This window comes from Lissotriton helveticus, chromosome 7, assembly GCF_964261635.1.
Source record: "Lissotriton helveticus chromosome 7, aLisHel1.1, whole genome shotgun sequence".
Lineage (NCBI taxonomy): Eukaryota > Metazoa > Chordata > Amphibia > Caudata > Salamandridae > Lissotriton > Lissotriton helveticus.
This window is the reverse complement of record NC_136068.1, coordinates 49,420,214-49,436,172: the sequence shown is the minus strand read 5'-3', so window position 1 is coordinate 49,436,172 and position 15,959 is coordinate 49,420,214. Positions and strand designations below refer to the sequence as shown.

Below are 15,959 nucleotides of genomic sequence, written 5' to 3'. Positions count from 1 at the left end.
GCATATCTGGGGAGAGGAGTTGGCCTAACGGCAATGGCGTTCGACCTCAAATCTGGGGCACCGGGTACGAGTCTTGACAAGGACGCGCAACATCCTGTGATTCTGGGCAAATCACTTAAGCTCCCTATACGTAACGGAAATTAATGTGTCCTCATGCAACTCAACTTGTGCTCTTGTAAAGCGCTCTGATACCCGATACCTTCGGTTCAAGTTTGCGCTATATAAAACTCCATAAAACTAATATAAATGTATTCATAATTGTATTGATTTTCAATAATGTAATTTAATTTGACATTATTACCAGTTGGGGGTGTTTAAGACCCTACCTCCAGCATTGTTGCAGTATCAGTGGTTGTCCATCTGTGGTGCTGGGTTACTACTGTCTCTTTTTTTGGCAGTAGTCACACTCTGGAGTGGAGACATGTAATTCTATACTTTCAAGTAACTTTACACTTGGATTTTGTGAATCGCCAAAAGTAGTAAAATTATTCAAAGTGTAATGTAAACTACAAGTATAAATTAGTCACAAGTGTAAGCTACCTTTGCGAAAAGCCCTGTGAGTGTGGTCAGGGAATAGGACTTATTTGAAAATACCATTGCATTAAAATAATTTGATCCTTTCTGCATCCAGGTGGATAACAAAGGATGCTTCCATGAAGTGGTGTCAACAAAAATCTTCCAGATGAAGCGTACAGGCTACGACAATGAAATCCAAGTGACGGCCACCATGGTGGAGGAGGGGACAGGTACAGCAAGCATAAAGTAGAACTGACAATGATAGCAGTTGTGAATAGACTACTCACCTCAACCAGCAGAGGAGAGGAAGGGAAGGCACTGTAAACATAATGTACAAAGCTAAAACTGAACAATAGATGTACAACACTTAGAGGCTGATATCGATGGTAGGCGGACTTCAGTCTGCCATTGTAGCGCAGATTGGGACCCCCTGCCTACAAGGCGGCAGTCCCATAGGGCAAATTACAATGTGACTGCCACCCTGGAGGTTGCACTGCCCATGTTTTGCATTGTGGCGGGTGCTGCACTCTGCAGCACCCGTCAGAAGACAAAACATACACCCCACCCATATCCCGGTGCAGTGCCTGCCACATGATGCAGGGATATGTTTTGGGGGCACCATAGGTGCTCCCCTGTGCCCACAGCTTAACGCCAAACATAATGTAAAAGGTGTCCATTGCCTATTCACCACAGTCAGAAAGGTGAGAGGAAGGGATAGGTGCTGTAAACTTGAAGTGAAACTAGCAATAGTGAGAGATTTAAATAGTCCACTCACGACAGCTAGCCCAAGGAATTAAGAGACATACACTGTAAACATGATAGACAAATGACATTAATGTGAGGCATATGTGGTTCATTTGCCCAAACCAGAGAAACAGAGAAAGGCACTGGTAATGTAAACATACTTTAGGTATGTCATTAATGAAAGATGTATATTCAATACAGCTGTGTTAGAGGAGTATGGGGCAGTTACAATAGTCAGAATATAGAATTGACATAAGTAAAATATATGCATAGTGCTTTGCCGCAACAAGGATAGCGGTGACAAGTACTGTAAACATAATGTCAAACTGACATGAATGAAATGTGTTCATATTGTATTCACAACAGACACAGGAGTATTGGAAGTGACTGGTGCTATTAGCATAATGCAGACATTATTTAAAGATGAATATTAAACACATCTGTGTTACAGGACCTAGGGTCAGTTACAATAGACATAATGTTGAATTGACATGAGTAAAATATATGCATAGTACTTTGTCACAACAAGAATAGCGGATACAAGTACTGTAAACGTAATGTAAAACTGACATGAAGGAAAGTAGCTCATAGTGTATTGAGAACACCCACATAAGTGGAGAAAGTGAACGGTACTATAAACATAATGCAGCTCTGAGATTATTGAAAGATGCATATTGAACACAGTAAGGTCAGAGGAAAAATGGAGAGTTACCATGAATATAAAGTAGATAAAATAATTTAATTGTGCCTTTCTTACAGACAGGATACAGCAGGAAGTGACAGTTAGTGTAAACATATTGTAGAACTGACATCTATCATATACATGTTTGGAGAGGAAAGAAGATACTGCTGATGTAAAGAAAAAAAATGAAAACCTGGCATTAATAAAAATGAATACCAATACAGTCTCTAAGATAATGAAGTAAGGAACCCATATTGTATACACACTGTATACTGAAGTTAATTATACAGTGACACAGACTTTGAGCCACAGTCAAAAAGGTGGATGAGAAGGTGGGAACCATGATGTAGAGTTTGGAGAACAAACCAGATCATTATTGCAAACACCACTGCTGCTGCCTCACTAGACGTACAGTTGAAATCACCGATGGACTGTTTTGCTGTGGCAGGCAGACATAGTTAAAATGCTCTTTTTAATTGAATTGCCAGCTGCTGAATGCATAAGTGGTTTCCTCTGTAGTGCCCTCCAACCACAGCAGGGCTCACTGAGAGCGACAGATATTACCAGGCTGCTTCCAAACAAACATTCACCATTGCCCATTCTCTATTATCTATTCTCTATTGCCTAATGTCATTCAGTATGCTCCATTGTCCATTCCTCCATTGCCAATCCTCTATAGTCCATTTTGCATTCTACATTATCTATATTTCATTGTATATTCTCATTCTCCATTCTCTATTTTCGATTAACCATTCTGTATTCTCCACTTTTTTACTTTAATTCACTAATCTCCGTTGCCCATTCTTCATTCTTTGTTCTCCATTGCCCATTTTCATTCTTCATTGTCTATTTTCTATTGTATATTCTCATTCTCCTTGCTCCATTTTCCATTGTCCATTCTCTGTTCACCATTTTCTATTTTCATTTACTATTCTCCATTGTCCAATCTCATTGTCCATTTTCAATTGTTTATTTTCCATTCTTAGTTTTCCATTCTGTATTCTCATTGTCCATTGTCCATTCTCTATTCTCCACTGTCTAATTTCATTCACTGTTCTCTGTTGTCCAGCCTCCATTCTTCATTCTCCATTGCCTATTCTCTATTGTCCATTATCTATTTTCTATTCTTCACTCATTACTATTTATTCTCTGTTGTATATTCTCCATTTGTCTATTTTTGTTCAAATCAAATCAAATCAAATTTAGCTTTATTCGATTTATCTGCAGAAATCATAAAAGCATACAAATACATTATATACGACAAATTTAAAAGTTATCCCCATCGAGAAATTTATAAAGAATCTATAAAACAGTTTTCCATATATAAAAAGTCAATGATGAGGATATGGCCGGAGGCCTCATGTTAAAACGTCTAGTAAAATTTAGACATGTAAAGCCTACATCATAGTATTTCTGTATTTGATCACTGACATTAAAAAGCGAGAGACAACAAAGATGACATACACCTCATCTAGCAAGAGTAACTTCAAATAAGCATTTTTACATGTTCTTATGCCCCAGCGTTTAAGCAAAGGTAGGAGGAACAATTTCCTAGGGGCAGAATACAAATTACAAAAAAACATAATATGAATATTACTTTGTGATGAATGATCATCGCATGGGCAAATTAGATTCGGCGAAATCCAATCATTTTGTTTTGGAAGAGTGACCATACGGAAAAAAGTGCCTAAACGCAGCCTGGTAAGAAGCATACGAGGATAAGGTGCAGTTTCAACCCTGAGATACAATTGTACACCTTCGTTGGGGGTAATTTTTTGGTAACTCAGGGTGGTAGTTTTGAGTTTCTCAGTGTCCCATCTAACGCTTTCTAGGTGTGTGATTAAGAGTTTTTTGAGAGCTGGCCTGGACAAATGTTCTAGGGACTCTGGGTCATCATAGTATTCAGGATGTCCAATCTTAGAGAACATCAGCCGGACGTGTCGTAGCCATTTGATTTTGGATGCAGCATCCAGGTTCATACAATCCGTGATGAGTTCTCTATTAAATTGGCATTCCATGGTGGTCCAGATTTTATGCCAAAGCAAACACGGTGATAGCTTTATAGTGTCGCTAAGGTATTTGAGGCCAGTCTCAATGTGAGTAATAAAAGTTGAAGTAGATTTACTCACACCTAATAAATAACGAATAAAAAGATTCTCACAGATTTGGAGTGAGGACACATTTTCAAAGCCCCATAGGCCTGCTCCATAAGTGACTGTCGCTACACACTTGGCTTGGTAGATCTGTAACATCTCGGCAGTTGGTTTGCCCCCAATTTTAGCTGCAAAAGTTCTCAGGGCCCCAATAGCACGGGTAAAGGCAAGCTTCCTAGCAGATACTGCATGTTTCCAAGCTCCTTTCCTCTCAAAAACAACACCCAAATAACAAAAAGTATCTGTACTCTCAATTCTTTGCTCGTCAAGATATATCGAACATGGTGGCTTTTAGTTTTTTTGGGTGCATGGCATGGAGAAAGTTTTTGTTCACTATTCTGCATTGTCTGTTCTTCATTCTTCCTCGCGTATTGTCCACTCTCCATGATCTATTTTCCATTCTTAGTTGTCGATTGTCTATTTTTCATTGTGTGTTCCCATTCTCCATTGTCCTTTCCCTCGACTCATTATCTTCCAGATGTTGAGATCTCTGGGAAAGGCTCTAGCAAGATCAGCACAACCATTACAAAAGTGAGGTTTCTGCACGCCGACCCATACTTCAAGTACGGACTTCCTTTACATGGACAGGTTGGTATCTCAGGTGTACACATCCTGGTCTAAATGTTAACTTGCATGAAACCCTTCCACATGGGCTGAAGAAGGATGGTTTTACTTTTGTTGCTGTTAGATCTCTGTTATGTATATATTCTTTCTATATAACTGCTTTTCCATCGTTTGAGATATACAAGCCACAGTGTTGACACCTGGAAAACCCACTGGAGGTACCAGGGGATCACTTTTTCAAGTAGAAATCATAATAAATGCAATACAATGTTCACAACGTTTGGTACAATAGTTTGGCTTTTGACTTTAGTCCTCTAGTCCAAATGATACCAGGGTTAATGTGTACTAAGTATTGTGATACCATGGTATTGTTTTAAAAATATTGATGGTCGAAATATGAAGAAGTCAAATATATATAGGTAAGGATGTATTTATTCAATTCAATTCAAAAAAACTTTTTCGGATAAAACCATATCCATAAAAGCACATCAGGCACAATAATTTAAAAACACAAATGCATAAGCATGATACAATCCATTAACATAGATCAAAAGTACACAATATTTTCGAGGCACATATATTAAATAAAAACTCATGCATAAAAGAGAAAAACTGTATTTATTATATTTAACTCCACATCCAGGTATCTATAACTCTACATCCATGTATTCTAGTATACATAGATCTACAAGATATATAGATGTGACGTTAAGGATATTAGAACATTGGAATGTTGGTACCTCCATTGAAAACAATGTAGTGCTCTGGGCTTAAAATGGCTGGTATAAGCCTGGAGCTCCAACATTACAATGTTTCTTTGTTCACAGCTCTGGCTGTGAACAAAGGCTTCAGGGACCCTGACGGGATTTCAATCCCCTCACACTCCCTGAAGGCTTTGTTTCATTTGTTAGAACATTCTGCCCTCTAGTGGCAGAAAGTTCTAATAGCCTTATAGCCCTTCGTAGCAGGGCTATACCAGCAATTAAAGTTCAGCTGCTTTGTTAAAGTCCCTCGCCTTCGGCTCGGCCTTCAACGCTGCAGCCGACCTTTAATAGCCAGTATAGCCTGCTACGGTGGGCTATAAGGCTATATTAGAACATTGGAATGTTAACAATGGAGTGCTTTGGGCTTATAATGGCTGGTATAAGCAGGGAGCTCCAACATTCCAATGTTTCTTAGTTCACAGCTCTGACTCTGAACAAAGGTTTCAGGGAGCCTGAGGGGATTTCAATCCCCTCACCCTCCCATAAGGCTTTGTTTTATTTGTTGGAACATTCTGCCCTCTAGTGGCAGAATTTCTAATAGCCTTATAGCCCTTCGTAGCAGGGCTATACCGGCTACTAAAGTCCCACTGCCTTGTTAAAGTCCCTCACCTTCGGCTCAGGCCTTTAACGCTGCAGCGGACCTTTAATAGCAGTATAGCCCGCTACAGCGGGCTATAAGGCTATATTAGAATATTGGAATGTTGGTAGCTCCATTGAAAACAATGGAGTGCTCCAGGCTTATAATGGCTGGTATAAACCCGGAGCTCCAACATTCCAATGTTTTTGTTCACAGCTCTGGCTGTGAACAAAGACTTCAGGGAGCCTGAAGGGATTTCAGTCCTCTGGCGCTCCCTGAAGGCTTTGTTTATTTGTTAGAACATTCTGCCCTCTAGTGGCAGAATACTCTAATAGCCTTATAGCCCTACGTAGCAGGGCTATACCGGCTTTTAAAGTCCCGCTGCCTTGTTAAAGTCCCTCGCCTTCAGCTCCCGCCTTTAACACTGCAGCGGGCCTTTAATAGCAGGTATAGCCCGCTACAACGGGCAATAAGGCTATAGTAAATGTATCCTTACCTATACATACTTAACCTGGTGGTATTTTGGTCATCAGTATTTTGTCAGTGGTAATGTGGAATGGTGTGCCGGATAGTTAGATGGCCTTGAGGCTCTTCTGCCTCTGCAGGACCATGAGTCTCTTCTGTCTCTGCCATCATGTTATAAATGAAAACTGTAAACAATCTAACTAATTCATGTATACACCGTTCCTGTTCCTATGGTACATAATGGAGTAGGGACAGGCTTGACTGTCCAGGATGCACTTCTGTCTCTTCTACACTATACAGGTGGCCACTGTTGACTATCATCAGTGTCTGACTCTAAAACCCTCTCAACACTTTCTGAAAGGGGGTACTTATCCCAGGAGATCTTGACATACAAGAAAGTCCTTAAGTCCCATCTCTTTGAGCTGCATGGTATGTTGCAAGACCGACATGGTCAAATTATGAGGTTCTTCTAACTTCAGCATGTGGATTGGGTACACTTGGTTGACTATGTGTCCTCTCTGTCTTCATTGTAGCTTGAGTGGGAACATATTTGATAAGACATTAATTACTTTGGTCTTTCCAATACTTTGTGAGAGAAGGGACAGGGACCTAAGGTACCTCCTGTTTCAATGTCACATATGTGAGGATGAGTACAATATGATATGACTTATTTCATTTGTTTTGCCTTATAATGTAGCAATGCTCTACACAACGGACCTTGAATCTCTTCCTCATGCACTATATCATTAAAGAGAACAGATGAAATGGGCTATCTTTTTATGTGCCAGAACACAATTCAGGGGAGAGGTAGAAACTCAATAAAGCATATAAAATAAATAGTTCTCACACATGGTCAGAATTTCGTTCTTACATTATGAGTACCTTCTGCCATCATGTATATCTCTCCATTAGTCTACCTCTATTGGGCAGTGTGATGGTGAGAGACCTCAGTAACCTTAAGTTATGTCTGTCTCTTCCCTATTTTATCTCTTTTACTCACTGTGTGGATAGACCTAATGGATCCTGAGTTGCATCTTTTACTCCGTTAGGGGTTGATTAGGATGGCGGACGGACAAAGTCCGTCCGCCATCCTGTCTGGTGCAGGGACTGTCTGCCACAAGGGCGGATGTACCGTGCCCCGAATTAGGATGCACCCACCACAGTAACATTGCGGCTGACGGTGCTGAATGCACCGTCCGCCGCAATGACGAAAAATGCATGTTGTGCGTTTTACAGCACAACATGACAGGCACCGCGCGGTGCCTGCCATGTTGTACCATGAAACGCAGGGGGGTACCATAGGTACCCCCCAGGTGCACCCCCACCCCCCCTTCACCCTGGGGGCCTTCAATGGGCCCCCAAAGCAAAGCCCGGAAAGGCATCTGCATCCGGCCATCGTAATATGGCTGGCGGTGTCTGGAAGACACCGCCAGCCATATGAACCCTTTTCCGCGCCGGCCGCAAGGCGACCGGGGTGGAAAAGCGGCGGGCGGGAAATTGGTGGTGGACGGGCACAGATGGCGGACGGATCGCCACCGCCTGCATGGTGGTGGCGATCCGTACGCCATCCTAATCGGCCCCTATGTCTGTGTCTTTTAGACAGCGAAATAGGGATAGACCTGATGACCTTGAGTTTTGTCTGTTTTTCATTACATTTTAGCTGCTTTAGGGTTTGGTTGATGGGTACTCTGTCACAAACAAGACGGATGTTGTGTCTCCTTTATTACAAGTGCATTAAGATATAATGCACTTGTAATAAGGCAGTTTGGATATCCGTCACATTTGTGATAAGTACACCTCAGCCCAGCTCTAAATCAGGGCATATGTCTCTCTTATGGATTGTATTAGGGGATAGACCTGATGGATATTGAGTTACATCAGTTTTTCCATTACTCTGACCCTTTTACAAAGTGTGATGGGACAAACCTGATGGATCTTGAGTTGCATCTTTCTCTCTATTAGTATGTTTTTGGTTGATAGTAGGTTAGTTAAATACATTGTCAACCTTGATTTGTAGCTGTGTCTCATTTAGTCTCTGTTAGAGTGCAATAGGAATAGTGGTCATGTTTCCCTATATGACTCTGTCTCTATTACAAAATAAGATTGAAATATTCTCAGTCAACCTTGACTTGCATCTGTTCTCCATTAGTCTGTGTCTTCTTGACAGTGTGAGGGTGATAGATCTGAAGAACTTTGAGTTACCTTTGTCTCTCCATCAGTCTGTCTCGTTAGACACTGTATTGAGGGTACATCTGTTAGACCTTGAGCCATCTGTGTCTTGCATTAGTCTGTCTCTTTAGACACTGTAATGGGGATAGAGATTTATGTCTGTCATTCTGTCCATGTGACCCAATGTAACATGGATAGACCCAATGGATCTCTCTCCATTACCATGTTGAAAAGTGTGGTTAGAACATATACAAAACAGACACTCGAATGACTGAGGGTTCCTCATGTCTCTCTAAGAATGTTACTACTCACCAAAAGATCGGGTACCCTCATTTGCCTCTGTCATTATGCAGACAAAGAGCCCCAAGTGTTTCAGTATTACTAATGTCAAGAAGGTGTAATTATTATAGTACATGATGGGGTGTCATTAAATGAGGCTGCAACGCAACTTTGTCCATTTCTCATGACAAGTACATGTTACCACAACAGGAAGTGATTATACTAAAACATCCTCCGTTCAGCCACTAATGTTCTTGCTGCTGGAAGGCAACCCTATAAACATTTCTTTTCACAGCTCCTGTTGGAGGACTCTACTGGGGCCCCATTGGCCAATGAGACAGTGACCCTTTCTGTGGGCCAAGAAGACACCAAATTCAACTACACAACAGACCAGAAGGGCAAAGCGTGCTTCTCTGTTGACACCTCATCTCATACCACCTTGACTCTCTCGATACATGTAAGCGAGCTTCCATAATTAGAAATGGGGCAAAATCTAACAAATCAAGTAAAATCATCATAGTACAGAGGCGCAGTGGATGGGGATGTGGATTTTAAAACGTCATTTGGTTAAACTTTACATGATGGACAAGTTCTTGGGAACTAGGAGACACTGGTGTTTTTGACACAGTTATAAGTTATTGGAATTACTGAAGTGTGCCTTTTTCAAGTAACTATACCAAATGCACGTGGACCATAAACATACATAGGCACTAACTGCAGCTCCACAAAACAAACAGTGTAAGCTGTCCCAAACTCACTTTCCATGGGGGGGGTCGGTTATCCCTTTCTTGAATTTTGTAAATCCCAAATATAAAGTCCATTGTCCTGGTCATCACTTTGAAAAGGGATATTGCCATTACCACCCGTCACAACATCTATCTATATATATAAAAACAAATGTATGTCTGTCTGTTTGTCCTTTATGCATTACTACACCATTCATCCGATTGGCATGAAACTTTGGGAAGTTGTTGAGTACACTGCCGCGAAGGTTTCTGGCAAGAAAAAAAAGAAAAAAGAGAAATTTGTTAAATATCGTCCCCCCGTCTCCCCAATGCCCTCATAATCTTTCCAATACTGAACGTTTACAGTTTCCGGTGCGACTCGCTTTTGCAATGACCATCAACAAAGCACAAGGACAATCGCTGCAAGTGTGTGGACTAGATTTGGAGAATCCGTGCTTCTCACATGGATAACTGTATGTGGCCAGCTCACGCGTCGGAAAACCTTCTGATTTATTCATGTATGCACCAGACGGTAAAACAAAAAATACTGTGTATCCACAAGCACTCAAATAAATAAACAGAATTAAAACAACACTTTAAAATGTTTTCCATATTAAAATGAATAAGTTTCAATAAAAATGACACAATGTAAATTTAATGTTATCATAACAAGTTTCCTTACATTTCCTTTCTTCTGAGATCGCAGCAACGCGCAACGGGTAAGCTAGTAATTTAATGAATTTGCTATGTCCTCCCTGAAAGAGGCAGGGCACCCTTATGATGTGTTGGCAGCCAAGAAGTGTTGATAACAGCACAGTGTTTTCATGGCTATGGCAGGAAAATATTCCAAAGTGGAATCAGCTGAACATTGATGTTGCATCAGGGGAAATCATAAAAATATTCCACATTGCATGACAGACAATCTTTTGGTTTGCTTCCAAGGTCACTAAATGCCCCCATATTAAAATGTCATCTTTGAATGTCCTGGATGCATGTAAAATTACACAAAGGTTTGGATGAAGTCAGTGACACTGATGAGGTTTAGGCAAAATTCCCGATTTGCCAACATTAACATTTCCAACCCATTGTCAAATGCACCAGGAGGTCCATGCCCTAACCAAGCTAGTAGAACACCTGCTTTGCAACCACTGCTTTTGGACCCATCAAAATGCCATCAAAGCAATATATGACTTACAGGTCATGCTCATCTCTGCATCTATGGAAAAGGCTGCAGAAGAGATAGTCACCTGCATAGAGTTGGAAATTGAAAACATGGCCATATATGAGGAAAGAAAAGTAAAGGGTAGGACTATAATCAAGGGTACACTTTGAACAGCACAAGGTGTCCATTGTCGCTATGGACTCTTACCTTACTGGTGGTGTCACGTGAAATGGCGTCTCTTTTTATGATCTTCCGATTCTGGTCAGTCAAATAGGTTCACATCAAGAGAATGTCAATAGCTTCACCCATGACTACTTGTACTTGTCACTATTGTAAATCCACACCATTCAAGGTGCATTCCTGCCATTTAGGTCTTCTATGTGGGATTCAAGCCAGATTTGTGCTAGTCAGCATCAACATGGGTCCTCAGGCAGTGCTGCTGATCAATGGAAGGAGACCTTTCCTGTCCCCCTGCAGAATCTGGGATGTGCAAAATATATGCATCTAAGATCCCTGCCTACATTTCTTTTGGGCTTGCATTAATGTGTGGGTATTATTAAGCAGTGGCTTAACTATGATAGTGTGCATTGTTTGTTATACCCCTATCTACCTGATCTTATGGTTATCCTCTTAGGGCCCCAATTTACAGAACTAACTTAAGACAAAATCCTAAACTTACGACCATTTTGGTATTCACAGAAGACACTTACTCATTTCGGTATTTACAGAAGTTAGGAGTCCTAACTTTAGGACTCCTAAATGCCTTCTGTGAATACCGAATGTCTTAAAGTTAGGATTTTTCTCAATTTAGTAGTAGTAAAGTTAGGACTCCTAACTTTAGGACTCCTAAATGCCTTCTGTGAATACCGAAAGTCTTAAAATTAGGATTTTTCTCAACTTTACTACTACTAAACTGAGAAAAATCCTAATTTTAAGACTTTCGGTATTCACAGAAGGCATTTAGGAGTCCTAAAGTTAGGAGTCCTACCTTTACTACTACTAAACTGAGAAAAATCCTAATTTTAAGACTTTCGGTATTCACAGAAGGCATTTAGGAGTCCTAAAGTTAGGACTCCTAACTTCTGTGGATACCAAAATGAGTAAGTGTCTTCTGTGAATACCAAAATGAGTAAGTGCCTTCTGTGAATAAGAAAATGGTAGTAAGTTTAGGATTTTGTCTTAAAAGAGTTCTGTGAATCAGGCCCTTACTGTTTGTTATGTTCTTTTATGTCAATACTGTTCTGGAGCTGCCATTACACTTATCCAAGGAGCTCGTCAGAGGGTGACTCTAAATATTAATGGAAAACCCTCAGCTTAAGGCATGCAGCTGGAAGCTTAAGACATATGGGGCCTTATTTATGAAGGCCTTGCGCCGCCGGTGCGTCACTTTTAACATGGGAAAAAGTGGTGCACCGGCGGCGCAAGGCCTTCATAAATAAGGCCCATGGCATTGTGTGTGCTAAAAGAGTACTGAAATAATGACCGAATTTTGCCCATTGCTTCCTTCTCTTCAAACAATTGTTTCTGAGCTCAGCCTTTTGTCATTTGCAGTAGCCAGTTGCTCTTTGTTATTCCAAATGTAATCTGGAGATTGTGAATATTTCTGGTAATACCACCTATTTGGCACGGTATCTATCAGGACAGCTCTAGGTAGTTGTACAACTTTATCACTATTAATTCTGTTTTGGTTTCCATTTTGTCAGGTTTCTTACAAAGACACAACCCACTGCAGAGATTCTGGATGGAGCTTCCCTTCTCACATTGGCGACACTCGCACGGCAAAGTTCTTTTATTCTAAAAGCAACAGTTACGTGCAGATTCAACCCATCTATGAGACTTTGGAGCCCGGCCACACGCAGAACATCACTGTGCACTATATTCTATCCTCTGAGGGCCTCGGAGAGAGCAAGGAAGTTAACTTTCATTACTTGGTAAGTACACTTTGGTGAGTATGGGGTTACTTTGAACAATGGAGTGACATATGATCAGTTGCCATACCCAACACAAGACACCCCTGATAGAGCCTCTTAAAAGACTATTGAACAAAGGTGCGTACTTTGGGGTCGATTATGATGGCGGACGGACTTGCATCCGTCCGTCACCCCCGAGGTGGAGGGACCGTCCGCCGGTGTAGCGGCGTTCCCTCCATTGCAATTAGGATGTGACCGCCTCCCTGGCGATCACATCCCGTATCTTTAACATTGCGGCGGGTGCTGCTTTAAGCAGCACCCGTAGCAAAGTTAAAAATACATGCTGTGCATTTGCATGCTCAAAGCGTCAGGCGCCGCGCGGTGACTGCCGCATTGTGCATGCAACTGCAGGGGGGTACCATAGGTACCCCCTATGTGCACCCCCCACCCCCGCTTTCTCCATGGGGGCCCGCAACTGGCCCCCAAAGCAAGGACCGTATGCCTTTTCGTGGGGGCATTGCCGCCATGGAAATGCATAGGCCCCACCACAGCCTAATATGGCTGGCGGTGTCTGATAGACACCGCCACCATATTAGAGCTTTTCCGCCGCGATCGCAAGGTGACCGCAGTGGAAATGCGGCGGACGGTCTTCACGTCTGCCACGGTCCCCCCCGCCATTGTAATATGGCGGGGGGGAAATAGGTGGCGGACGGGCAAGGATGGCGGACGGATCGCCACCGCATGCATGGCGGTGGCGATCCGTCCGCCATCCTAATTGACCCCTTAGTGTGTAAAGAATGTATAGCAGAAATCTTTTAATTGTGTTTCAGGTGTCTCAGATTAGCAGCTACCTGGAAAACTTCAAAATAAAACACAAGTCTATATATATTTTTTTTAAATCTCAGTTTATAAAAAAGATCTAAACCAGTGGTGCCCAAACTTTTGAGAACCACGACCTACTTTTTAGAACAACAAAAGTTCATGACCCTCCTACCTTTAATGGACATAAGGGTGATTTTTTTAATGCAACTAGAGTATCATTTGGTAACGCACTGACATTTACAGACAGCACATTTTCCATTAAAATGGCCACTAACTTTGCATAGGGATACAGTTTTACTGATAAGTCTATATTGCCCACAAAAGATAATGTGTAGAATTTAGGTTTCTGTGAATATTTACCAATTGTGCATCATCAATAAAGTGACTTTATTTCTTTTGTTCCTATAAAAATCTCTGTTTCCAGCGCACTTCAGAATTAAAAAAAATTACTTCAGTTTTGCTTTCCTGGCTGCTAAATGCATGCAGTTAATTTACAGGTATTCACAGTTTGTTGTGTGTTACAAAAAAATACGACATCCTAAGATTGTAATATAAATTCCTTTAAACACTCCTCATTTTGCATTCAAAGAAAGAAAAGTAAACACAAATCCCATGTTAAAAGAATATAAGCAACAGCTTGTCAGAAGCTATAGCCTGACATTTAGCCTCTATCTCATTTAAGCACCACAAATGTGACAAGATAAACACTGAATTTAAAGGCATCATGATTTATTGCTTGGACTTTCGCGACCCACCAAAAATCATCTTACGACTCACATTCATATTAAATTATATTACGACAGAAGACAGCCTTTCAATTACAATGTTTTTCAAAATATTTCAACATCATTTACTCTCCTATGGATCACATTGAAATCACTCAGCAGTAATGTTCATAAAACTTCTTCCTCCTCTTAATAAAAAAAAACTCTGCTTTTTAGTGGAGGATAGATCAATTTATTCTTTACCTGATAAATACAATCTTCCAATCCAGAATTTTTCTAATGGAATTTGAGATCCACCTGAATAGCTCAATTGTGGGCTACTATTTCTACAAGCCTTTCGAACTAGATGTTCATAAATTCAAGTCTCCCTCGTGACCAAAGTTATATAATTTGTCCAAAACTTATGAAATGCTTTATATGGTCAGGTTTAATTTTTATCACCTGTAATATGGATTGCTTGTGAAATTTTGAAATGACATAGCACCCTCCACCCTTATTTTGCATAAAAGGAACTATGCATGGTAAAGGAATTAGTCAAATCTCCATTGGCATTAACCTCCTGAGCCCCATATGACTTTTGTTTAGGACAAATTCTATACTTCCTAACAGCGCGTTACATATGGTAAACTATATTGGAGCACAATAGTTTAACCCCATCGTTGTGGGGGTTATACCCCCGCTGTGCTGGCGGGGAGGGGGACAAGCACAGCGCCCGCATGTTCAAGATTGGAATAGCGCAGAAGACTCTGCCTTGCTGTTGCGCTGCTGCACTGGTAACATTGTATTTTTAAAGTGAACACTGCACTTTAAAACTTTATTTTGCACTTTTAAAATAAAACTGCCCTACCTACTGCCGCTTCCCCGGTCCACCACCGACATTAGGCCGGATTGTAGTGGAGGCAGGACGCCATCTACACCTACACACCGGAAGTGAGCAGACTTCCGGTGCGCACGTGCTACAGTTCAAACGGTGAGGACAAAAGGACATGCCCTCCCCTACGTGCAGCGGGTGCACCGGCGGCGCACCGAAGGTGTGCCAAAGGTAAGCCCGTCTGCGCCCATCCGTGGCACGGCCGGGCCCGGGGCCACACACCCTGGACCAATCATACGGCTCACGAGGGAATTCCTAATCAAGGTTCATGACTCGTATACTTTCACTGGAGCTCTAATATATCGCCCACCAGGGAAGCACACAGACTTTCTGGAGAGCATTGGGGAAGTGCTCAGCAACCTAGCCCTGAAATCTGCAAATTTTACACTCTTAGGAGATGCCAACATACATTTAGACAGATCCAGCAGCTATATGTTTTAAGGACACGATGAGCGTTCTGGGTCTAACCCAGCTCACAACAAACACCATACATAAGGCAGGGCATATTCTCGACTGTATCTGTTCAAACCTAGGGACTCTTAGTGTGAAAATGCCCCAACTACAAACTTGGACAGATCATAATTGTATCCCCTTTGAACTTATAGTCAGGGCCGGCAGAACAATTAGGAATACAGGAAGGGCGATAGGACATCCCCATGGGGAACCATGTTGGAAAAACATCATAGGACAGCCGAAGTTTCTAATCCTAGCCGCAGAAAATAGACCCACCCTAACTAGAGACCCCACCAGAGATAGCCAGCTTTTTGGGGAGTGGATTAACACACTCAGTCTAGAAAACACCTACGCTGCCCCGAGGACAGGTACTAGAAA

At 41.6% G+C, this 15,959-nt stretch overlaps 1 protein-coding gene and 1 long non-coding RNA gene across 2 annotated transcripts in view; one reads left to right on the top strand and one right to left on the bottom strand.

The window, feature by feature from the left end:
- The window catches only part of LOC144767998 (alpha-2-macroglobulin-like), a 237,548-nt gene that overhangs the window by 100,669 nt on the left and 120,920 nt on the right, over positions 1–15,959 (top strand). Inside the window, exons 9-12 of the mRNA XM_078651389.1 lie at positions 632–746; positions 4,574–4,683; positions 9,209–9,370; positions 12,504–12,731. Of these exons, the coding sequence (XP_078507515.1) occupies positions 632–746; positions 4,574–4,683; positions 9,209–9,370; positions 12,504–12,731 (615 nt within the window). The remainder of the gene's footprint in view (positions 1–631; positions 747–4,573; positions 4,684–9,208; positions 9,371–12,503; positions 12,732–15,959) is intronic.
- Positions 1,981–15,959, bottom strand: part of LOC144767999 (uncharacterized) — a 68,718-nt gene continuing 54,739 nt past the window's right edge. Inside the window, exon 3 of the long non-coding RNA XR_013598411.1 lies at positions 1,981–9,908. This is a non-coding gene — a long non-coding RNA (uncharacterized LOC144767999). The remainder of the gene's footprint in view (positions 9,909–15,959) is intronic.